At 44.5% G+C, this 25,446-nt stretch overlaps 1 protein-coding gene across 20 annotated transcripts in view; it reads right to left on the minus strand.

Annotated features, from left to right (window-relative positions):
• Positions 1–25,446, minus strand: part of KALRN (kalirin RhoGEF kinase) — a 654,582-nt gene that overhangs the window by 196,759 nt on the left and 432,377 nt on the right. For all 20 annotated transcript variants that reach the window (XM_073231508.1, XM_073231507.1, XM_073231506.1 and 17 more), the window contains exons 28-33: positions 21,233–21,325; positions 16,885–16,996; positions 14,942–15,132; positions 14,420–14,521; positions 12,296–12,438; positions 9,120–9,222 (exon numbers count right to left, since the gene is read on the minus strand). In XM_073231508.1, the coding sequence (XP_073087609.1) occupies positions 9,120–9,222; positions 12,296–12,438; positions 14,420–14,521; positions 14,942–15,132; positions 16,885–16,996; positions 21,233–21,325 (744 nt within the window). The remainder of the gene's footprint in view (positions 1–9,119; positions 9,223–12,295; positions 12,439–14,419; positions 14,522–14,941; positions 15,133–16,884; positions 16,997–21,232; positions 21,326–25,446) is intronic.

The raw sequence follows: 25,446 nt of genomic DNA on the forward strand, positions 1-25,446 counted from the left end.
ACAACTTCAAAAAGAACCAAATAGAGCATTACAAAATAAAAAGACAGTAGATGAACATTGTGAACTTGAAGACTCAGCTTTGAACCTTCACATGTGGGGAGACTGAAAAATGACTGTCAGCCCTGATACAAGGTAGGGACTGCTCCAACATAACCTGGGCCAGAGCCACCTGGGGAACGGCAGGAGGAGGATGCACAGGTGCATCAGTAGTGACAAGGGTCTGGTTGAAACAAGGGGATGGACACCTGTAATGGGTCTAGTCTTCATAGCTCTGTATCTGCTTCTAGCAGTTTTCTCCCAACAGGGCAGAGACAGGTTGTTCCCCTGAATGGGCATCTGCTCTTAGTGCCCACAGGAGAGGCCCCGAGCCAAAGTCTGGCCCTCACTGCTGCTCCTCGTAGAAGGCCACCACAAGGGACACTGAACTCTCTTGATAAGGCCCTGCTTTCCGGCCATATGGATCACACCAACTCACCCCAATGCCACAAATCCTGGGACCCACCCAACTCCATCATCCCTCTGCCACATTATATGGGTCACTGGCAGACAGGTAGGCAGTGCCATCAGCAGTGAGGACATGACGCAAAGATGCCAGGGAGGTAAAACCCATGCAAGCATTTTCAATCTAAGCTCAAGATAAAAAAATAGGGTCATATTTACCCACTTGTATACCCAACACGCCTTCTCCAAGAATCCTATGTTACGGCCACCGGTAACAAATGTCATGTTTCACAGCAGAGCATACACAGGTAAAGTAGCTCCAGCTCCAGCAGAACCACCACCTCAAAGCTGTCGTCGCCTGCCACATCCACTCTAGTCTCACTGCTTTGGCTCCATATTCATTTCTACCAACATTTCTCCTTGAAATTAAGAGAGTTAATTTTCATGTCCCCCAAATTGCTTACGTCCAGATACCATACTCCTGGTGTCACTTCTAGTCATCTAGGAGCTCAACTTTTTAAGAACATGTCCCACAGTCTGTTTCCTGCTTTCATAAGATTTAATAGGGGATTCAGTAATTTTGTTCTGCACTAACTTTTAAACTGACACAGAAGGAAAAAAGGGTAAGTGATATGCCAAGAGGTCTGTGGAAAGACTCCAGTAAAATCCTTGCCCTGAGAGCTGCCACTTCTTTTTGCCTACAGCCTCCAATCCTTGCTCTGCCCTCCCCTCCCTCCATCCATGCCATCTCCCCATATTCCCCAGCAGAACTCGGCCAGTGAGAAGCATACTCACTTGAGTCTTGTTTGTTGTAGACTGTCACCAGCTAATCCACCTTGGCTTGTCTCAAATTTGCTTTCTCTTTCTACCAAAATTTTTAAAAATAGAATTTAAGTTTGTGCCAGGCTGCAGCAGGGAGAGCTGGCTCTGGAGATTCACTGCTCCCAGGCAGCTTGGAGGCAGGGACCAGCCTTGCCACATCTCAGTGCTCACTGCCAAACTCTCAGAGCCCAACCAGGAATTATTCTTGAGAGGCCTGAAGATTCTGTCTGGGACAGAGTCACACCCCCACCAAGGTCACTATAAGAGTCACAAGTACTTATTATCAAAGAGTCTGTGATAGGCATTAATACCAGAGAAGTTATCTTTCCCTTTTGCCATCTGTTAGCTCTGGAGACACTGTGCTGGGCTTAGAACCACTTTGAAGTTTACTTCGGGTTCCTGTGGATGTGCTGGCGCTGGGGCAAGGTGGTACAGCGGTGGCCAGAGAAAGAGGAACAGTAGTGTTTGCTTTGATTGCTACAAGGTTCTAGAAACTGAACTATCAGGGTTACTACAAAAGTACTATGTTTTTCATTCAATTTAACAGGCAGAAGATTAACTTGGGTTTGAGTCTTAGGTCTGCCATTAACTGGCTTTGTAATTCTGAGCAAGTCCCTTTGCTACTTGAAATAGAATGAAGGCAGAGGACTGGATGATCTCTAAGGTCCCCTTCTTCCCTAAGCTTCTGTTTACAAATTCTAAACTCTTCAAGAGTTAGATCTGGCCTCTGGCCACCCCAGCAGCTGTCACACATACATCTAATCAACTGGCAAATCACCTTGGCAGTTTCCCTATTTCTGTAATAGATACTTTGCAATGCTGCCACTAGAACAAAGAGATTTTCTGCAGGCGGTGGATGCAGCACGCTGAGAACCAGGAGCACACTTTCCAGTTGCATGCTGCAAACTACTCATGCCTGCTCTATTCTATGAAACCCTTGACTTTTCAAATGACTGGTAACTTTTAAGGTAGGTCTGTCAAGGGAGGTCTTCAAGCTGTGAAGTATAAATCAAAATATTTAGTAAAATAATGCTTTCATGAGAGATTTTGCCTGGTGAACCTAGTTTGTGTTTTTCAGCAAAGCGTATTTCATATCCTTTGCTTGCATGCAACAGCTGGAAGTCGGTCATTTAGTTGAGCAACTTTTCATTTAGAGGAAAACCTGTGGCCTCAACTCCTCACACTTGATTCATTTGTTCTGAAAAGCCAGCACATTTGTGTTGTGTTGACCATTGCTCAAGAGAAAATGGAGTTGTGCTTCTGGAGAGGTGGCAGCAGCCACAGAGAGGACACCTCTGACATCCCAAGGACTCCTCGGCTTTTTGTCACCCATGCTGCCATTTCCCTCGCCTCCAGCCACCTGCCCACCACAGATCAAAGTAACACAGGAACTATTGCAGGAAAAAAGCTTTTTCAAACCTAGTTCTGGACTTGGATTATTCAGAAAACTGGGGGGAAAAAATCACAACTTTAGCTTAAAACTTTAAAGTGGAGATGGCATTTTTCCTACTTTGGAGTGACTACCGAGTCCTTGCGAGGAATCAGAATGCTCTCTCTGGGATTCCTCCAGCAATTCTAATCCACCATGCTGTCGGCATGGGTGCTACTTAGATTCAGGATTACGAAGTTTATAAAGTCAGAGTTTAGATTTCAGGCATATCTACTCCAAGCCCGTGTACAAGAAGTACAATTATATACTCTTTTCAGGTATTTATTTAAGGGTTAGAAAGGTGTGTTGTTACTAGAAGGGAAGCAGCATGAATCTCTCCCTGTAAAGAAATACTGTGGGGCCCCCAGGCTCCACTGAAGGCTGAGGAATCTCTCCTGGAGATCCACTGCATTTTCCTCGGCTTTTAATATAGTGCATCTATGGGCTTCCCCTGCTCAGGCACCACAGCTAAATGCACACACTTTCACGATCACACTCTGGAGACTCAGCCTTGGACTGGACCATCTTGATGGGTTTTAAGAATTTGTCAGGCAAAAAATACTACCCTGTGTGAACTGATAGGATTTTTATTAGTTCTGACCCTGCTGAGTCTCCACACTTTCAGATGTTCTGTTTTCTCTTTAGTAGCAAAACTGAGTGATCTGTGGGTCCTTAAGACTCCAGGGAGCACACTGGGAATCCATTTTCTTACATGGGAGTGCCCTGCAGTCACCCAGACAGGGGCCCACTGAGTGTCCCCTCTGTTCCAGATACTCTTCCATACAGGGCCATGGCTAGTTCTTCAAAATCCTGGGAAGCAGAAACCATTGCCTTTACCCTGCAGATGAGGAGAGTGAGGCACGGAATGATTAAATGACCCACTCAGGGTCATGCCACTAGTAAATAATCAGGATTGAATGTATGCCTGATCTCAAAACCCATTCCCATTTTTTTCTTAAAAGAAAAACTGAGCAGCCTTTGATCACTGATGCTATTAGCACAAGACAAGGAAAGCGATTCCTTCTCTTTCTGGTTGTTTACCTTTCCTCCCTACGAGATAGAAAGTAAGCTCGAGGTTGTCAGGACCTTGTTTCATTTATTGCTGTACTGCCAGCGTGGAGACCAGCACCTGCTATGGAGTAAGGAGGGCTTCAACACAGTACATGAATGAAGAGAGATGGAACAGCCCATGCAGGGGCTGGGTCCTCACCAATGCACCAGCGCAGGGGCTGGTCTTCTCTGACTATAGCCTTTGCACCTAGTGGCCTGCCAAGTCACGGTTACCAGGTTCTGATAAACCAGGTGAGGCTTGAGGGCAGTGTGTTCTCAGAAGGCTCCTGCCGCCAGGCTGCCCGCCCTTTGTTATAGGCATCTGTTATTGCAGTGAGCAGCACTGTAGGAATCCTTTGACCTTCCCCACAGCTGGGCTATTACCATCTCTAAACTGAGCCTTCCTGTGCAACCAGTAAAACAAAATTTTGGTCATGACCCACAACACTGATTTGACAGTTCAGAGTTTAAAAATAATTTAGTTAGATCCTGAAATATCCAGGCTTCTCCAGCTATTTCCCTGTCCCCCTTCAGCACATTGCCATTATCAGCCCACCTGATATCTTAGATCAAATTAGCTTGTTATTAAATTCCATATTCAAGTCACAAACAACCCTGGGATGCTCCACCAAGGTTCTTTCCCTTATAATTTCTCCAGAGAATAGCACCTGAAACTCAATTTCACTTCCATTTCCCTGTCTCCAGCCAGCCTGGAAATGTCTAGAAATTCATAGCAACTTTTGGATGGAAATGGGTTTGTAATGTCCAATTCAATAAGCATTTATTGACTGTCCCCAGCATACCAAGCCTAAAAGGTAAATATAAGCACAGAGACCATCACTGGGCAGATGGTCACCTCTGTACCATTAGCTGGAAATTGTTTGGCAGACATCTATTAGGTTAAACAACAAAATACTTCTCCACTGCCACCTCATTACTCAGCCTTGCTATAATCCTGGATTTCTTTGAAGTGTGTTTGCAAAGCTCCATTACTTAACAATATATATAGAGGCAGAAGATTCTTTATAGTGCAATGTCAGAACAGCATGAGCATATCCCTGGACAGAACGGCAAGGGGCTAAGACCACTATGGAAAAAAGTAAGCCCCCCACTAGACCTCAGTGAAATGACACTTTTGCATGGGCAGGGGTAAGGTAGAACCTAATGACACAAACCATTTGAGGAGTGAACAAAAGCAACTTTGGGGAAAGCTGTTTATGCCATTTACTAAGGTACCCATGTTGGCTTTGTCAGCATTAATATAGAATTAAGGATATTAGACTGATTCCTCATCAAGGGAGGCTTTACAATTTAAGTTAGCAATCCCAGCTCTTCTGCTATAGAAAAAAGTGGTGGAGTTTCCTTTTCTAGAAAGATGAGTCAGACAAGGAGGGTTCAAGTATCAAAACCTGGATGAGAAATGAGGAGGGGCCAGGCATTGCTCTTCCATCCTCAGTCTTGTCTTTTTTTATCAATAATTTGGATGAAGCCACAGAAGCCATGTTTCTCCAATAATGCTGAGGGATGGAACTGATAAACTGAACAAAATAATTTATATGCCAGACATGTTAGAATACTGGGATGGAATGAAATAAGAAAAATCTAATAGATACAAAGTAGTCTGACACTCAGGTTTACCAAGTCACCTGCTCAGCTAACGGCAATCCTTGAAAATAGGTGTGGAGATTTTGAGCCAACTTTGTACATGCGTACTACACAGATTGCACCATTTAGGGAGGAGACCAGGCCTAGTAGCCTTAGAATAGGGAGCTGAATGTGCATCAGTTAGATCACATCTGCAGTGTTATGGACCATTCTGGATGACCTATTTGATACAGACCATTACTTGCTGGAGTAAATCCAGAGGAAGACAACCAGGATATGGAAAGGTCTGAAAATACATTAATACACGGAATAGCTAGAGAAACAGAGGACTTCTAACCTAAGCAGAGAAAATTAAGAGAAAAGACAAGACAACTGTCTTCAAATACTTATGGCCTTAGGGGTTGCCATTGGCCAAAGGTGGTAATACAATTTGAAGAGTAAAATGAATACTTGACATACATGGATTATAGCCCATTAAATAATAAAATAACCCATGAGCCAATGCTAACAACTAATTTCTAAGCCTTAGATTCTAAAGGCTAGCAAATGGAAAGAGGAAGAAAGTTGTTCTGCTTATAAATGGGTAAACTGAAGCTACCTCCCTCAGGTCTAATATATAAAAGAACCTGCTGACAGTTAGTTAATAAACAATAAACTGGGAAGGCAGAACTCTACTCAAGAACTTTAAAAGATCCTCACGGTCTGCCAAATAATTGTGCACTCTTATTCATGGTATCTATAAACTTTTATTCGCTTCTAATGGGGATGGGGAATTAACTTTTCCTGCCAAGTAAACATATTTTACTTAATTTTCCCAATGACTCCGTGAGATGGGTATTATCTTTGTCTTACAGATAGGGTAATTAAGGTGCAGTATAACTCATAGAGTGTGATAGAGGGGTAAGTCCCAGAGCTGGGATTTGAACCCAGTTGTGTCCAAATTCCTTCCACCCCACTGCAGCACACAAAATGCACACACGGTGACTGTAGAGGTGTCACAGCAGCTCCAGTCAGTCCGCTGTGAAGTTTAATGGTTACATTTTCCTCATCTACCCAGGCAAGCAGTGCCACTATTATAATTCTTCTGGATTAGAACAGGAAGACTAGGGCCTTTTCTGGAAACCCTAAAATGACCCCAATCCATGTGAGGGGTCTCTGCTCCATCCCCTCCCCACCGCTGCCCTTATCTGTCCTTCTGTTGAATATGGTTCAGTTTACCTGACTCATCCATGTTGTCATCTTTCTCTTCTTCAGAGTCTGTTCACCTGACCACTTGGAAACCAATGGAGACCAGTTTCCTGGTCTTCTTATATAATCAGAGGAAAATTTAACAGTGTTGATAACATCTATGAATTCAACGTTACCAATTAACGGTTCTCTGATGGAGGGGAGTATCCACTGTGGACACACGGCTTTCCTGTTATTACTGTTCTGTGAGAAGAGTGGGAACATTCTAAATCACAGTGCATGATCACAGACATGCCCTGTCTTTATTTTATTCTGAATGTGATTATTTCTAAGTGATTTTCCAGGTTTCATGTATGGAGCGCAGAATTTCTCATCATCTCTTGGCCTGCTGCCCATGTTTTCTAAGATCTGAGGAAGTAGTTGGGGGTTACTGTTCCCAATAGCCCAGGTTCTCCAGCTGACTGAAGCTTTCTGATGGAGGTAAGGAAACTTCCAGACTTCTTCAGAATATTTAAGACATAAGGTTTGTATGTTTGGCTGCTTTCAGAACGTGTGTTTCAGCTGCCTCTTGATTCTGGAGTTTCTGAGATCAGGGACCGCATCCCCTCTGTTCATTCATTCCCCAAGTCCTTCCTGAGTGTGTGTGTGCTGTGGGCCAGGGGGACGGCAGTGAAACAGACAGACACAACCCCTGCCCGCATCAGGCCTTAACAGCCTGGCTATAGAGACACACATGAAACGAAAATTACACAAATAAAGATTCACACTCAACGAATAGTGCACATCTTTCTACAGTATCCAGCACAGAGCTCGGCACGTGATAGGTGCTTTTTCATGAATGTGTTTTTAATGTTTCTGTGCAATGTGCAGAAAGCCTGGCCAGCTGAGTTAATCTTAGCGTTGGGAGTCTAGTGCTTTGATTTTTCGAGCAAGGAAAACATGACCGAATCAGGGAGATGCAGGTTCCAACTCCTACTTTTCTCCTAATTACTACACTTTTCTTGGGTGAATCACTCAGCCATTCTGGGCTTCAGTTTCCTTACTTGTAGAATAGGTGTAAATACCAGGATTCCTCATTAATAGCAAAATGCTTCCTGGCAGAGGAGTTCTAAGCTACCCTCACTCACCTTGCCAGAAGACAAGGAATGGCCGGAGCCAAAGGTTTCCTGAGACAGAGGACCCTAGCACAGGTATCTGTGCCTAAGTCAGGCTGTGGGAAGATGCAATAGCAGCTGGAAAGGACAAAGCCCTTCAACCCAGGAAACTAATAAGGCTATGTCTGAACATGTGGGACACTGCATTTCACTTACCATCCATTGACTGTTTAAAAAAAAACACTTTCATTCATAGTATATTCTAGGTTATGTTTCTAAACAATAGATCAAAAAAGGAAGTACAGAAATGGTTTCCTTTGTATGTTTTTACAAGTGGAAAAAATAATTTTCCATCCATTCTGATAGTCGGTCAAAAATTGTTCAGCAACTTGAAGGCAGGATGTCAGACAGAATTCCTTGAATGTTCTTGGACACTAGTCCAGAGTGTGATTTAGCACTGTGATCTTGGGAGGTCTGGGGGTAGTTTTTTTTGCCAGTAAGAAAAAAATTAGGAGCAATCTTAATGACTGTAGATCATCTTTTAAAACCCCCATAACTCAGAAAACTAAAGCAAAGCAAGGACACAGTTGCCAGAGGCTGAAGTTGTAGGGCAAAATACTAGGTCTAGATAAATTTGGGCCAAACTTTGAAAATCTCTATCTTCATTAATAAAATCACTACTATGCAGCAAAAGGTCATCTATACACTTCCAACCCTGAGGTGAGCAAATGAGAGCAGGGTTGGACATAAAACCTTCCTCTGCCTCTGCTGCGCATTCAGACAGTTAAGCTCTTCCCCAGCTGGAGCAAGTGCACTGAGTCTGTCCCCTTGCTTTTTCTCCCCATCAGAGCTCCTAACTTCGGCTTATTTGTTCCAAAATGTGAGAGAGGCTTTCTCACAAGACTACTACATCCCTACATACTGCTTCATAAAGCACTTCTTGGTCCTCTGCCCTCAGGAACTGAGACCCAGTTATCTGGCCAGAGGAAGATATCATGTCCACCAGAGCCCTTCGAGACAGGAGGCTCCTAGCAACCTGCATCTCTGTGGCCATTTCCCAAATCACTGGTCTTGGTCTAACTATGAGCCAAGCCCATTCAAATCATTATAAATATGAGCCAGTCACAGCCATTTAGATCTCAGGAAACTATCCCAGCCTCCGCTCCCTGAGGTCTATCCTCCCAGGAGGCAGAGCAGCCCAGGCAGCCAGGACACTCAGACTCTTACTCCTTGCCCTCAACACCTCTGCTCAACTCTCACGCCGGGGGGGCGGTCTGGCTAGCCGCCCCACCTTCTGACCCCTCAGACAAGAGCTCCATGCTGTGACACACCTCCTCCAGCCCTGCTCTCTCCCCTTTGGTGGGCACACAGAGAGAACCGGCTCCCGAGGTAAGGCTCCACAGTGGGAGGAATTCCTCTGGGGGGGTGTAACTCTCCAGGGCGGTTAAGCCAACAAGTCTGGTGGAAGGAAGGTTGGGGCTCTGTCCTACCTTGTCACTGTCCACGGTGTTCTGAGAGGTCCTAGATGCAATGGAGATGGTATCGGGCTGGCTGCTCCCATCCCCCTGACTGTCAACATCTTCTACTCCATCCCTGCAGGAAGAAGAGAGAAAAAGAAAACCAGGGGTGGGGGTGGGGGGAAAGCACTGTGGGTTTAGAGCATACAAGGATTTCCAGCTGGGCTGCAGAGGAGAGCTCAGCACTTTTCAGCAGGGATTTGTCTAAAATTATCCCACTAAAGGTAGCAGCCCCTCTGTGGTTTTCAAAGATGTTACCTTTTGTACTTAGTAAACACATGATCACTATGCTGATAACTGAATGCAAAATGACTCCTTCTCCATAATGTCTTTGGCCCATGGAACAAAGGGGACAACTATTAGTTATATTTTACTGGGGATGGGTCTATAATGGGCAGTAGGAAGAAGTGCATCTTGTTTAGAACCTATGCTTCTATCCCACTGACTGGGTCATCTCCCACAATCCCAGAGTTCAGGATATTCAAATCATTTTTCTGTATACTGTACTAGGATGGGGGTCAGTTTATGACAGGCCAATAAAGAAAAAGGAACTGATAAGAGAGTTTTTGACTTGGGTTTCTTCTACTCAAGGAGATGGGGTGGGATATTTTCTCCAGGGGAGATTATCTTTGGGAAGTTCCTAGTGGTGGATGCTCAGCTCCTGGTTATGGAGGAAGAGTTTACTGCCTTCATTTTGGTGAGTCTTGTTGATCTCATGCTTATTTATGGCAACTTCTTAGCAACACAGAAGGCCAAGACATCTCCTCAAAGACAGAAGAGTCACAGATTCTCCAGCAACTTTTGAGCCAGCTGTGCTCCAAGCATCTGATAAGACAGGCTCTCAAGTGCACTCCTGGCAGTTGGACCCCTTCCCGGGCCCCTGGACCAAAGAGTTGTTCCATTCACACGCTCTTCCAACTCCCCAGCTTTGGGACTGTGTCCTGGTGTTGCACTGAACTCATTGCCAGCACCAAGCGGGATAAATATCTGGGAAGTGGTGAAGGCTGAATGGTCTGTGTCAGGAAAAACTGGAGATGTGTGCCAGGGGTTGGACAAACTCATGCAAAATGACAGCTCTTCCCATGGAAGCTTTTATAAAAGTCACACTCCTGATGCTACTTTTGGAGAAGTAATGGCATTAGGGGAAAGGGGAACTTTACCACATGGGCAAAATCCCCCCCACATGGAAGCTGCTGCACAGAGTCAAATCCATTACAATCTGGTATACATGGACATGCACACACATGCGGTCACCCATATGAATCATATGTATATACACAGTGACTTCTGGTCATAAAATGTGTCTTCTCCCACCCAGGACACATCAACATCGGCTGCTCTCCATTACCACTTGTGGGCTTAGGAAATGCCAACTTATTTTAATAATAAAATAAGCCACACAGTTCGTAGGAGGGAAAGTCTGCTGTAAAAAGAAATTGTGCAATGCACTTCAAAACCAAAAATAAAGGACTTTGAGATCATCTGTTACTGTAGATATCTGGGCCACTGCTCCCCACCATTTGTAGACAATTGAGAGTTCGCTGTACTTTTTGCTTCCCACTTTTCTGGCCCAGTGGGCCCTTCTGGTCCACTCCAGATGAAGCCCATTCTGGGGGATGTGAGGAGCCCATCCAGGCATGTGGGAAGTATTTCCCAAGCCAATCCACGCCTCCGTAAGTGCTGTCCCCATGTCCGGGGAGGCAAGCCAATGAAATTACAGACTGCCTGGCTGTTCTCTGCAGTCTAAGGTTTCTCACCTTCTCATCACAGGACAATGAAAGAGAAAAGGTGGGGGTAGTTTCAATATCTGTCCATCCCATGTTCTAGAGATGCTCAAACTCTCCTACTGTAGGAAAAAGGGGCTCTTTCATGAAGTAATCCTAGCCAACCTCTTCTGAAAATCCTTTCTCACCAGAGCCTTGGACCTTTATAACTGTTCTTTATAACTGCTTCCATTCTGCCTTCCTTATTAAAGTAGGGGCTTATTGCAGTCGAGTCTGTCTCTAGTGCTGAACTAGATTTGCTCTTACCTGGACTCTGGACGGAGGTAACCGAAACCAAAATAACTCCTCCGCCAGATACAGGCATGATTTGTCCTTCCTGACTGAGGGACGACCTTATGCCGCCATGCAGGGCTTGGGGTTTCTGCCCCATGGAGGTACCTCTCCCTACCTTAGTCACAACCCTTCTTCTGGCCATCGCTTCCAGCTGGACTAATAAAGCTGCTGTTCTGCAGGCCCTGTGGTGGCTCTCCAGCCTGCACACTGTGGTTGGCACCAAAGGACCAACGAATCTGGATGTATCCCACCCATCATTAGCGGGGGAGAGGACAGTCTGTTACCACCAGTGACATCACCCTCAGAACTCTAAGCATTTTATTTTTTTCAAAGTTGACACAAAGCTTTTGTATGCTTTTGAGGTGCCCTCCAAAAGAGTGGTTGTAGGTGACTATCACGTGGAGACTTGAGAAGAAACACTTTAGAAGTCATCCACTGGTCTAAGGGAAACTGGGATTCAGAAGGGCCCAGAGAGACAATGATACAACATTTAAATCCTCTTCTGCCAGAGCACATTGCTTATCTCAGATGAATGAAGGGGAGGACTCTGGGGGGTTGCAGTAAAAGCTGTAGTGACACCCTTACCGTACCACCCACCATGTGCTACAGTACGCAAAGCCCTTTCACTGTCTAACCAGCCCAGAGAGCTCCCTACGCAGGACCCACCTCCTTCCCAAAGCCTTCCCCAGACCCTCTGCTCTAGCACAACCCTGAAGTCCCCTTACTTTGAATTCTTACAGCATTTACTGTCCCTACAGGTGGTATTGGTCCTTCTTCTCTAACTGTTCCATGTGTGAGGCATGATCGTTAGATGGTTCTGTGGGAATGGACTCATCTTACCCTTCTTTTATCTTCCTGAAGCACCTAGCAGTGTGTCTATGAAATGAGAGGTGCTCAGTGAAGCCCTGCTGAATTTACTTGACAGTAATTGGCAAAATGCTTAAAGAGGAGATAACTCATCTTAGGTAGAACTCAGTAGGGCTCCATGGAGAGAGGTGCCACTGTGGAGTGCACCACCCCTGCGGAAGAAAGGTGCACCCCGCTCCCACTCCCGGAATAGTGTGAGGCAGTGCAGGGGGAGATGCTCATTACCTCTTGCTGTTGTTCCTTTGTTTGGCTGGTGTTTTGGGGAGCTGAATTGGCTCCTTTAAAGCTCCTTTCAGGTGAATGATCCTTTCTTGAATCACCTCTCGTATGTTCTTGATCCACTCCTGCTTGGTTTCTATGTTGGAGGCCTGGAGTGCCACAGGGAGAAAGAGTGAGAACCGTATTTCCCTTCACCCACCAAAATAGTTCTTGACCTTCCTTTTGCAGGCTTAATCCACTGTTTTCAAGGATACAAACGTTTAAGGATTTCATTTCTCAGTTTATACTCATGACTCTTCAATCCCAGGGACAGTCTTCTCCAACCCTTATAACAGGGCTATGACCTCAAGATGCAACGTAGAATTTGTACAGGGGTGATTTTCCAAGATTTAATAATCTGTAAGGCACTGACAGTACTGATGTTGCTGGAGGATGGGGCAGTATCTGGCAGGAATGAACACTTGACTTACTAGATACTGGGGTGCACTGGGAGGCAGCAGCTATTCAGCAACTGGTATGGATATAGGTCAGGACACTCAACACCTAGTATGGCAGCATAGACTCATACTGACTCAAAGTCAGTTCTGGGTTTTTAGCCTGGTAAACATGTTAATTGAATGCACTGCTGCCATTCCATGAATATCTCATTTGTCCTTGTGGAAACTTCCTCAGGTAATTCTGGCTCATGACAGGTAGAGGTTATGCTAGCAATTCAGAGTGAACCAGTGGAAGCTTTGCCAGGTTAGACCATCTTTTCCTTGGTGACATGCACTTCTCTGATAAGCAATGACTGGAGGGTGCTCCATCTGCAGGCTCTCTTCTCAGTAAGATTAACATTACCACTGACACTGACTCCATTCCAAGGCTGTGTGTTGTCTGTGGAGCTGAAATGACTCCTGAAAGCTGTCATCTGGTGAAAGGCCCTTTCCTAACACTCCTCTCAATCAGTACAGTTCCCATGCTATTAAGATTTACTAGAGCGTCTAGAATGTAAGTCCCCAGAGGATAGGATCCCTATTTTTTTTTTGAGAGGGCATCTCTCATATTTATTGATCAAATGGTTGTTAACAACAATAAAATTCAGTATAGGGGGGTCAACGCTCAATGTACAATCATTAATCCATCTCAAGTCTAATTCTCGTCAGTCTCCAATCTTCTGAAGCATAACGAACAAGTTCTTACATGGTGAACGAATTCTTACATAGTGAATAAATTCTTACATGGTGAATAGTACAAGGGCATTCATCACAGAAACTTTCGGTTTTGATCATGCAATATGACCTATAAACAATCAGGTCAAATATGAATATTCGTTTGATTTTTGTACTTGATTTATATGTTGATCCCACATTTCTCCTATTATTATTATTATTTTTATTTTTAATAAAATGCTGAAGTGGTAGGTAGATGCAAGATAAAGGTAGAAAACATAGTTTAGTGCTGTAAGAAGGCAAATGTAGATGATCAGATGATCAGGTGTGTGCCTATGGACTAAGTATTAATCAGGCTAGACAAGGGCAGCAAGACATCCACGGATGCAGAAGATTTCTCTCAAAGCAGGGGGGGTGAGGTTCTGAGCCTCACCTCTGTTGATCCCCAAATTCTCACCTGATGGCCCCCCTGCGACTGTGCCTGTCTTAGGTTGTTCCTCCCTTGAGGAATCTTACCCGTCTCTGGCTAACCAGTCATCTTCCGGGGCCATACAGAGGATCCCTATTTTTTATATAGTTATCAGCACTGAGCAGAATGCCTTTTATATAGAAGGTGTTCAGGAAAAAAATGAATGAATGTGGAGTAAATCAAGGTGTATTTTGTTAAAGGGTCAACTGTCCTTGCCACTTAAAGATTGGACAGAACATTTAACTGGGCCCTGTTGAGGAAGCCCAGTGGGCCACTCCCTGTCTTCTTCCCTCTGCTCATACAAGTACATGGACTTGGGAGACCACTCATCTTTGAGGTTTTGAGTCTATTTCCATGACAGAATTTGCTTCCCAATACTCATGTAGTGCTGCCTTCCCCAAGAGAGGCCCAGTGGCTCAGTGGCATCTCCAGGTCCCATCTTTTAGATGTAATGCACCCATAGCCCTCTATCCCACCCCTGGTCTTGTGCCAGCAGAGAGCAGTGCTTACCTTCAGCACTGTCTTATTGTCTGAGGAGGGGGTGCGCCCAGACCACAGGGCGAATTTGCAGGGATCGCCCTCCACGTGCTCCGTCACACCCAGCTCTGAGGTCTGTAGACAGGAAATGCCTGTGAGAGGCGGGGAAGGGGAGGGCAGTGGGGAAACTTAGGGCTGGGGTGGGAAGGGAAAGGTAACAAAGAGGAGAGGACCGAGGGAGGGGCTCTGTCAATCAAACTTCAACAGACTGGATATTTTGTTCATCTACCCAGGATGAAAGGACCTACAGGCACGTGACTGCTTAGCAGGTAGCAGGGAGGGAAGGTGAAGAGGGAGGCACTAAAAGCAAACAGGAAGAAGAACTGTCAACTCTAAAGTGCAGAAGTGGGAGGAAGGGGAGCTTTCCAAATAGGAGGCATTGTCCAGGATGCTTTTGGCTTGGCACCAGAGGGAGAGATGAGCTGAATGTTCCCTTCCTGCTCTAGGGCTCCATGAAAACAGGGGGTCTTATCTTACTCCACCTGCCCCACCTACCAGTAGCTTGTTCTTGTAAACATATTTTGTGTGTCCTGAAGAGTCTTTGATCTCCTTGCTAAAAACCAAGGAGATCTCAAAGAGGAACAAGTGCCGCTCCCGCCCTTTCCGGATCAGCGACTTGGGGTCCCACACTTGAAAGGCATCCTGGAGAATCAGCTCCCCCTGCACGTCCAGGTTCTCGTCGAACCCTGAAAAACACCCATGTCCACCCTGTGGAGCTTCTCGAGCCCCACTTCCTGGGCGTCATGCTCCACTCCCCTCTTGGAGAAAGGCCTCCCTAACTGAGCTCTCAGCTCCCACGGGTTCCTCTCTCCTGGGTGATTCCTGAGACTCCTGAACACTTGAGCAGACAGTTCTTCAGAACTGTAATCAGATTCTCCCATCCTGCACCAGGCCTCCTATGAATAACCAGCAGTGAAATCTCCTCAAATGTCCTCTGCAACCTCCCCTCTCCCCCTGCTGGCCTGGGATGCCTAGCGAGGATGAGCCCCATAGCTCCTTCTCCTGCCGCAGCTCCCACTGTCCCTGACTCAGAGCTCCAGGTCAGGCTGAGGGCAACGCCGCCTGACTGCATGCCCTTGGCTCCACTTCCCTTGTCATGGCTTCATTTTTTATATTCCATTCCTAGGACTCTTCCCTTTGATCGTTCTGCATAGCACAGTGCACAAGCCCTCAATAGTTTATGTTTATGCCAGTTTAAATCATTAACAGAAGCTCTGAAACTTTAGCGTGCATAAGAATCACCTGAAGGGTTTGTCAAAACACAGATTCCTGTCCACCCCTCACCCCTCAAGAGACAGAATTCAGGAAATATTGGAAGGAGCCCATGAATTTGCACTTCTGAAGCTCCCAAGTGTTCCTGCTGCTGGCCCACAGACTGCACTTGGAGTGCCTGCATCCTGAATACAGGTCAGGGAAAGGTGGGAGGAGAAGGGAGCTTACGGAGGAAGACACCCAGGCATGGGAGTTGGGGGGCAGGTGCAAAAATAAATGAAAGGGGTGGAGAAATTGTGACAACAGGGATACATTCTGATGGTTAGTGCTCTGTCTGGAGAAGGTAACCAGAGCTCTTTTGCATTAAGAATTGGGGTCCCTGTGCTAAGTAAGGGTGGTCCAGCAAGTACTGAGACCAGACCAGGTCTTTCAGATAGGGGGTAGGGGTGGGGTGGGGAGGTGGGGGAGAGGGAGACCAGAGATGTACATATGTACTCCTCCCTTAACACCTGTTTGCCAGCCCAGACTGAGTCGCAACTCATCTAAAAATTTCCCCCACAGAATAGCTGTTCCACCCATCTGCTTTGTTCTATTAGGAGAATTTTGCTGGAGTCTCTCTCTACCAGGTTTCTGGGTCCCATGGTTACAGTGGGCTAATGTACTTCTCTGAAGCCCTATCAGGTTTACCTGGTGGGCTTTTCTCACCTGCAAGCGAGGGTATGTGAAGGTACTTAATGCCATTGAACTGTACACTTAAAAATGGTTAGAATGGTAAATTTTGTTATGTATATTTTACTACAATAAAAAAATAAGCCATAAGGCTTAAGATGTTGGGTGTGTGTGTGCACATGCACACACACACACACACAGGATTTCTGCTTACTCGGATGACAAATGCTGTGCAGAGGAGCAGGGCTGCTGTGGGTCAGGGTTCCAGCACATTTTTGGTAAGGATGGTGGCCTGCCCTAGACTACCTCACTGGCAGCAAGTTGTCCACATGTCTGAAACAGCTTAGGCCTGGTCCTACCTGGAAGCGGTTGTCAGCTGAGCTGGCCCCTGCGAAGCTCCTCTCACTCACCCCGAAGACCACTGTAACAACTTGCCATTTCATCTCTCTTCCAGCCTTGCCCCTTGCCCGATTTCATGCCATTTCCCTCCCATGAAGCAAGTCCCCTGGCCTTAAGAAAGAAGGACCCTCTGCCAGGGAGGCTGGGAGGACAGCTACCTTCCAGCATGCTGACATGCATGGCATCATTGGCTTTCTTTGGGACACTGAGCATCACCTCCAGGCCATCCTTGAGCTCCCCCTTCCCTTCTTCACAGCAAGTTAAAAGTTCCTGGGAAAAAAGTTCAGACATAATTAGAATCATTCCCTTCAACTTCCCCTCTCCCATCACCTAGCCAATCAAGGCAATTAATCACCAGCTTTGTTCTCTGTAATGGTTCCCTCTAAGCTATAAGGAAAGTGGGGTAAGAGGAGTTATCTCCAAAGAAATTAACTACCATTTTTCCCCCAAACTGAGCTTCCTAACTCAATCTAATCCAAAACAACTTGATTCAGCCTAACTCCCAAATGGCTGGCACTGTAAGCCAGCATCTAGGGCATTCTGTCACTTGTCTGCCCTCCTGGAGAAAGGAATACTCCTGAAAAGCACATGAACAGAGGTGTGGTACTATGGCATCATAAGAGAAAACAAATGGTTTTCAAATGCCCAGCACTCCTATAACACTGCACATCTGTTGTTAGCAACACTTTTCTTTATACACCTCTACTGCCTGAATGCGACTTCCACCATACTGGGAGCAACCTGAGGCTATAGATACATTGAGCACAAAGAGGTTTATAGCATTTCAGAGTTATAAAAGATGTTTAGGTCATATAGATCAAGAGTTCCTATCCTGGGGCCAAGAGATGGGTTTCTGGACTAGTCCTTTCATTGTCAGATGGGGAAACTGTGATTAATAGGGTTTCCCCAGCTTACAGAATTCACCATGCAGGGGCTTGAAGTCAGGTCTCTTGAATCCAAGTCTAGTACTATTTGTGCCACGCCAATGCTTTTTCTCTCATATCCTTGACCACACTAAGACTTCCTGAAGCATGCCCTCTCTTTCAATTCCTTTTTGGAGATAGATCATTACCATCTCCATAAAAGATATCCAGTATCTGGTTGATGAAGAAAATACAATATTCAACTCACCTAGGAATCATAAAGACCACTTGGAATGATTTTGCACAACTAGAGAAATACTGGCTTTCATTTTTCATATCAGGGTTATTATATCTTCCTCACTTTGACACTGGGAAGGAAACAGTTAAGGAAAAGATGTGCAACCCATGCTCTCTCCTTCTTGATTGTGGGGTCAGGGATGGGCAGGGGATGGGTGGATGGGTGAGGATGCACTTCCAGGAAAGAAAGAAGTTACTGATTCAAACCTTATAAACATGTTCATGGCAGACCTTCTGGTGAATAAACGAATGGTACTTGCTAGCAGGAAAGTCCTTATCTGTGAAATGCTTTTAGTAGGCTCTCTCTGGCCTGTCTAGAACTTCTTAGGGTAAACAAACCTGGAATCTGTGGCTTTTGGGGCATGGCTCCTTAGAAAGTATCACATATGTAATGCAACTATCCAAGTAAAAAATAAGTACCTTTCATGAACAAAATGGCTTTCTTCAGGGATAAGTGCTGTGATGCAACATACATCATTTAGAAACCTTGTACATTAATCCAGGCCACAGCACATCCTGATGCTGCAAGAAAAGTATTGGTGGTCCTGGACTTCTCTGTTTTACCTCTGTCTTGGAATTATTTGTAAACAATTAGTAAGATGAGTGATTAGTGAGCATCTGGTATGAAAATCCAATCTTTTGTGTTATGTTGGATACATTCCTATATGAGGAATGGAGCTTTGAGTGTCAGTGAAGAGGCAGACTACCTAGAGTGCATGTTGGGGTAGTGGAAGGGATCAGCTCTCAGCTCCGTTCTTGGTTCCATCAGTACAATGACTTCATTGTTCAGAAAGTTGCGTCTACTTCTGCCAGCCTGAAATTCTCTGATTCTCCCCACAGCTTTCCTAATTTTAACCCTCCCAACCTTGTTGTCATACATCATTCAAGGAACTTTTACATAGAAACATAAGAGAGAAGTAAGAAATATGCTTCAGTTTGCATTAGAAAGACACCAATTAGTCTAACCCCCAAAGCAATGTGGCAAGTCTACCAATCAACCAGCAAAGCTGTAAGTTCTCCTCGGATCCTTGCTGTAGTTCATGCTAAGGAGAAGGCTCCACACTTAATTCAGGCTCCAGGACAGCTGTAGCAGATTTACGTGGAGAGTATTGAGCACTCTAACTGACATACGGTTTTCACTTTCATGCAACACCTAAAGTGAGGAACCCAGAGGATATTGGTAATTAAATACCAACTTACTTGGAATAAAACTGACTTTAATGAGAAAATAAACCCCATGTTATTTATAGTAAAAGCTCAGGAAATTATTTCTCCTTTATTGAACACTTTGCTACTAGCACATTTAGAAGAGGTAAAAATGATCTTAAGTCTATTTAAAGTAATTTTACCACTTCTCTATAACCAAAATTCCCACTTTGTCCCCTTTCCCAGTTACCTGCACAGTCATCTCTTCCTAAAATGTGTAGTTACAGAATGAGGGCCCAGAGCCCACCTCTCCACCTGCCTAATGCAAAACACAGAGCAACCTATCCATCTTCCACTTCCTTGTCTGTCACACAATTAATCCCAGGAACCTCAGCCTTATAGGATTAAAAGGGAGAATTGAAAAACTATATTTCTCTTAGACAACTGCAACTTAATTGACTTAAGACACTGGCAGCATAGCTGGGTGAATTGTTATTTTTTTTAAATTTACAACCCCATCAATTCCTACAAAGGCTTTGGGATACTTACATTTTAAAGACACAAAAATAAATTTGAAAAAATCTTCTGGCACAAGAAAAAATCATTTAGAAGGTTAGGTGGGACAGGGAAGGAGAGGATAGTTATACACAGAAAACCGAGCCAAGGAGAGACTATTGTAAGCAGTCACAGAACGCAACTCTACCTGAAACCCAAGGCAAAGAAGGACCAACAGCTCTTGTGATTTAAAGATAGAGAGCACACGGATTTTTAGAAGAGAACCTCCCACATCCCACTCTGATTTTCTGATAATTTCTGTGAGACTTTATATAAGAAACTTAAAAAAACAGAGGATGACACCTTCAAAAGTGGTTCTGCCTGAAACAGCTGAGATGTTCATTGTTATGTCTCACACTAGTTCTCGATAAAGGTCAAGGGCAGGATGCTGCATTGTAATTCTCCAAGTGATTTCTGTAGGGTGGGATGGCTTCAGTGCCTCAAAGCAGAAGCCCACAGTCTCCTCTTGGAGACAGGAGGAGAAGGTTTGAAGGAGGAGGCTGAAGGGAAGCACGGTACATGGCCCTGCCCTGACCTCTGCTGGGGAGGAGGGAGGTCCAGGGCACAGGCTCACTGCTGCCCCCACTCTGACCATCAGTGAAGACAAGTGCTAAGCCAGGGAGGCCCCACAGACCAGAACGGTGAGCACACTCCAGCGTGACTAGAGCCCAGATGTGAAACTAGACTGGTTTTCAGGTTTAATGAAGCTAGAATGTGTGAATTCTGTAAGTATAGCTGAACATGAGCTGAATTCCATCAAATTTTCTCTGGACCTATACTACTTATAACATGCCTCTCACTATCCCTTTAGCCTATGCATTTGAGGAGCAACCAGCAAAATAATCACTTAGGGAAAACTCCACTTTTACACCTTAAGAATTAATACAGAACTGCCTATAATATCAGTTTCCCTGGCTTTCTGTGGGGAAATGTCATATTTTCAGATTGTAAATGTATCCTTCTCTGAGAAGAATCAGCTCAACTTATTTAATATTTTACATAATTTGACTATTTGACTTAAAAAAAAACATACTGGAAAAAATTCAAATTTCTTGGTTGGTTCCAGAACCCCAATATTGGATCCTACAGACACAGAGTGTCACTGTATTTTAATATGTGCTCTATTTTCTTGCAAAAACCTCACGTCTTAACAAACACAGAGGTTAAGGCAATGGTAGGCGCTGCCCTGGCCTCTACCACCCATGTAGACTGGCACTGCCCCCTATGACCTTGGCCCCTAATCTTATCAGGTACAGGGCCCACCAGGAGGAATTTGCCCCAGATGGGTGGACAGGAGAGGCTCTAAGTGTTAGCCAGTGCCTGGGGTGGTAATCATTAAAAGTTGTGCAGTGCAGGGTGGGTGTGAAAATAGTCGTAACTTGTTCCTGCTCCCATTTCTCCTTTCTCTCCAGAATAAGCACCTGGAATTTCATGGGTTAGGACATGCAGTCTGGAGCCATCAATGCCGGTGTGGGTTCATCTCTGAAGTTCTGCTCTAGGTAGAAGCAAGGTCTTCAGGTAGAAATCTTTCCCTTCCTTGGGCAAAGCTTGGATTCCCTGGGCCAGGTCAGTAGTGGTAGGAGGTGACAAAGAGGGGAAGGGGTGACACAGCGGGGAGAAGGTGACACAGAGGGGAGGGAGGTACCTTCAGGAGTAGTTGGTACTTGGTGATCCTCTGGACGGGTTTAATCAGGTAGGAAGAGATTGAGTTGGCCAGACCATGCCGCTGCTGTATCTCCTGCAGGGATGAAAATGGGCACCATTAGACACAGAGGGGCATGTGTAACTGTGTGTTCTTGGAGAGGGGGAGTAGGATAGGAAGAGAGGAGGAAAGAAGAAACGTATGCAGTTATGAGACAGTGTTCTTTGATGAGGAGAAGGGAGTAGAAAGAGAAACAAGAGAGACTAAGATGCAGATATAAACAGAAAAAAAGTAGAGATGGCAGAAGAGAGGCTTTTAGGAAAGAAAGATCTATGAATCAGAAATGGAAATTAAGAAGAGATAGAGAAAGGAAAGGGTAGAAAATGATGATGATGAGATAAGTAACAGACAGAAGGTTAAAGCAGAGGTGAAGAAGTAGAAGTGAAAGGAAATCAACCCCACATGGAGGAAGTAAAGGGGGGTTAAAGAAGAGAATAAAGGGAAGGCAGAGGGTGAGGCTCTGGTTTCTGCTCTGGTGGCTCTTGTGCCCACCTGCCCTCAGTCACTAAAGGACAGGATAGCATAAGGGCACAGATCTATTACCATCCCTCTTCTCTTCAAATTTTACGCATCCTGACTTAGAATTACCACTGTATTCCTCACTTTTTCACTGTGATCAATGGCACCTCCCTCATTCCTCAGACTTCTTGAGCTGGAAACCATGGAGCCATTTCTAGTTGTTCTCCTTCTGTTATCCCTGGAGACAAGTCTTTCTCTCCATTTTTGCCAACAGTCCCCACATCACTGAAGCCCAGGCCAAGACTCTGGCCACAGCTGCGGCCTGTGCATCTAGACTCTCACTGTATTCCACTGTATATCCTGCCTCCAAAGTGATCTCGCCTCTCCAGGTCTAGGTGTTACGAAGGTTAGTTCCTTCCCTTGAGAACTGTATGGTCTAGCTAGCTGAGAATACACACACACATAAAACAGACAGCAGCAAAGGACAACAAAAGGTATTCTCACTGGTTAGACCAGTGAGAACAGAGAGGAATCACTGAGCCCAAGAGTGCTCATCAATGAGTCGGCAGAGATGAACCCTTCAGCTGGGGCTCAGAGCCCAGGCAGGGGGAGGTGAGGTGGGAAGTTGGTGATGCTGTACAAGGAAAACCATATAAACCAAAACGCACAGGAAATAATCAATGTATTTAGATGATAATGAGGACTGTGCCTGAATGATGCCGAGGATGCACACCTAGATTCTAGAAATGATGAAAAAGGCAGTTTGATAAGCAAGATGTATTTCAGTTACTGATGGAGTAAAGCTAGGAGGAAGAATTAGGATTTGATGGTGAGCTTCTCAATGGTAAAGTACTGCAGACCTTAAATATGAGAAAAACATGGTGAAAACAATGTTTCAGAAAGACTAATATAAGCCTAATGGCAACACAGGGGGTGGAGTTTGGGGAGTAGAAACAGAGACCAGTTAGAAGGTTACTGCAAGTGTAATAACATAGTTATTACATTTGTGTGTAACATAGTTACCATATGATCCAGCAATTCCACTCATAAGTATATGCCCAAGATAAATGAAAATATATGTCCACAAAAACCTGTATACAATGTTTATAGCAGTATTATTAATGATGAAAAGGTGGACACAACCCAAACACTCACCAACTGATGAATGGGAAAACAAAATGTCATATCCATTTAATGGAGTAGAATTTGGCCAGAAAAGGAATGAAGTACTGAGACATGCTCCAACACAGATGAACCTTGAAGACACCAGGCTAAGTGAAAGATGTCAGTCACAAGAGAACATATATTATATGAAATATTTATGAAATGTCTAGAACAGGCGAATCTTTAGAGGTAGAAAACACATCACTGGTTGCTTAGGGCCTTGGGAGCAGGTGGGAGGCTATAATAACAAAGGGTATGGAGTTGCTTCTTCAGGTGATGAAAATGTTCTATGATTGACATCTAGGGGATGGTTACCCAATTCTGAATATACCAATACCATTAAATTGCACACTTTAAATATATGTATAGCCTATTATCTATTATCTCTAGATGTGAATGCAGGAGCTTGCCCTAAGGTAGGACTAGTAAGAACAAACAAAGTATTAGGAGGAATATAAGAAACACTTTAAAATTAGACAAGATACAACTTGTTCTATGGCACAGAGGAGGGTGAAGAGGGAATAAAAAAATTATTCCATTTCCTGCCAGCTATCCCAGAAAGTAGCAATTTTCTCATTCATTTGCCTCTTGCCTAGAGATGTGTAGGACTTATGCAAGGATTAGGCAAAACAGCTGGCAGCTTGACTCTCTTTGGGCAAAGGAACATTATGAGCTTATCTGGGGGCTCTGGCAAGAGTTCCTAGGTGACACTGTGCCTTTGACAGTCCTCCCTCTCTGACAAGGTGCCCAGCCTGGGAAAGCTGCTGGTGGAGCAGCGAGGAAGGAGCTGGGTCAGCCAGCCAAGCTAAGTAATCCACATGGCATCCAACATCTCAGCCTCACAGTTCCCACATCGGGAGTAGAAAATTCTCCATCAGTGGATGTGTGCATCTTTCTGGGACTTCATTATTCTGTATTCTCTTTATTATAACAGATAATATATTTTATAACAGATAATATTATAACAGATAATAAAGAGACTGCCTTTATTATGGGTTTATGTGTTTCACAGAATGAGGGCCTAAGGCACAGGGTTTCTAAATGTAGAATTTAGGGAAACCTTTTGATCAAATGGAAAAAATTTACAGAGAAACGCTCTCTGGAAAGCTTCTGAAACAATCAGGAGTTTGCTGTTCTCCCTCCCCACCTCCAGGCCAAGTTCTAGGAACTCCTACTGGACTGGTTTTCTGGCTTCCATTGGCCTTCCCAACTAATGCAGAGGCTCTTCAGGCACTATATTAGAAATGGGGACAGGTTGTGAAATTTGGGGGTATATCTGACTTATCAAATCTAGAAATTGGCTAGAAACAGGGATATGAGGAATGTGGGACTAAAGGAAAACAGTTTAGCACCAGACACTGTGATGTGTACAAAGTGACCCAGGCAAACATCAGTCAACTTCAAGGGGCTCACAGCTTCAGGGGAGGTGTCTGTAATGCAAAGGTACATTGGTAACCTGCTGGAAGGCAAATGGTTACAAATGCTGTAAGAGAGATACAAAGTATAATGCATGCATAAGAAAGGGAAGGATTCATGCAGGAAGCAACATTTGACCTTTAAAGCATAGGAAGAATTCTGAAGAGTGACTGTGAGTGCAACTACATGTGTGAGCAGCGGGATCACAATCTGTTTTAGGTAGAGAGAGCAGTGTGCTCGAAGACAAGAATGCAGAAGAATCTGAGGCGTGCTCAGGGCACAGAACATGTATGTTCAGAAAAATGCTAAGTGGAAGGTAGGACACAGTGCATTTAAAACTTCAGAAAGACTCTCTTGGATTTTGCTGATGAATAATAACTCGGTACATTGTAAGGGTAATACATTAATAAACAAAAATAACAGTGTTTAAGAGCATCCAGTATGATAATCTAATAAATTCTGATACCAAGTTAGAGAAGTACTTTACTTGGATTTTCTATTTTATCAAATCTCAGAAACCTCAGAAATTCCACTTTGGGACTCTTAGGACCATTTCCATTATTAATGCTCCATTAAAAAAAGTGATGTATGGTTTTTCCTGTCTGGCTTTCTCCCGTTAAAATGTCATTCCTTTGCTGTGCAACAAGATATTTGTAGAATCATTTCTGTTAAGACAGTATCAGGCTAAAAAGATGCTCAGAAAAGGTTTATTTTGTAAACTTGAGTAAGAGATGATGTGTAAATGTCTGTATTCCCTGAAGCATCCAGCACTCATCCTGCATACAGTAGACATTGAAATATTTATGGAAGGAATAAAAGCAGGTAGGCAGAAAGATAAATAGGCTGACAGATACTAGCAAGTTCTGAATTTCAAGTACTTGTCACTTCAGATATGAATACCAGAATGGCCATCGCCGCTACAGTCTCTCCCTGAACTTCCCTTTTTTCTTCGTTTCTTCTCTCCTTGTTCTTCCCTCGAATCCTGCAGCGACCCATTTGATTCTGTTTAATGTATAGTCAATAGGTCTCTCTGGGCACCAGCACTACACAGACTCATATATTCACTAATGGGACTGGATCCTCATTCAAGACCAAAGGAGCTGACAAGGCACATCAGC

The sequence above is a fragment of the Manis javanica genome, chromosome 3, assembly GCF_040802235.1.
Source record: "Manis javanica isolate MJ-LG chromosome 3, MJ_LKY, whole genome shotgun sequence".
NCBI classification, from domain to species: domain Eukaryota; kingdom Metazoa; phylum Chordata; class Mammalia; order Pholidota; family Manidae; genus Manis; species Manis javanica.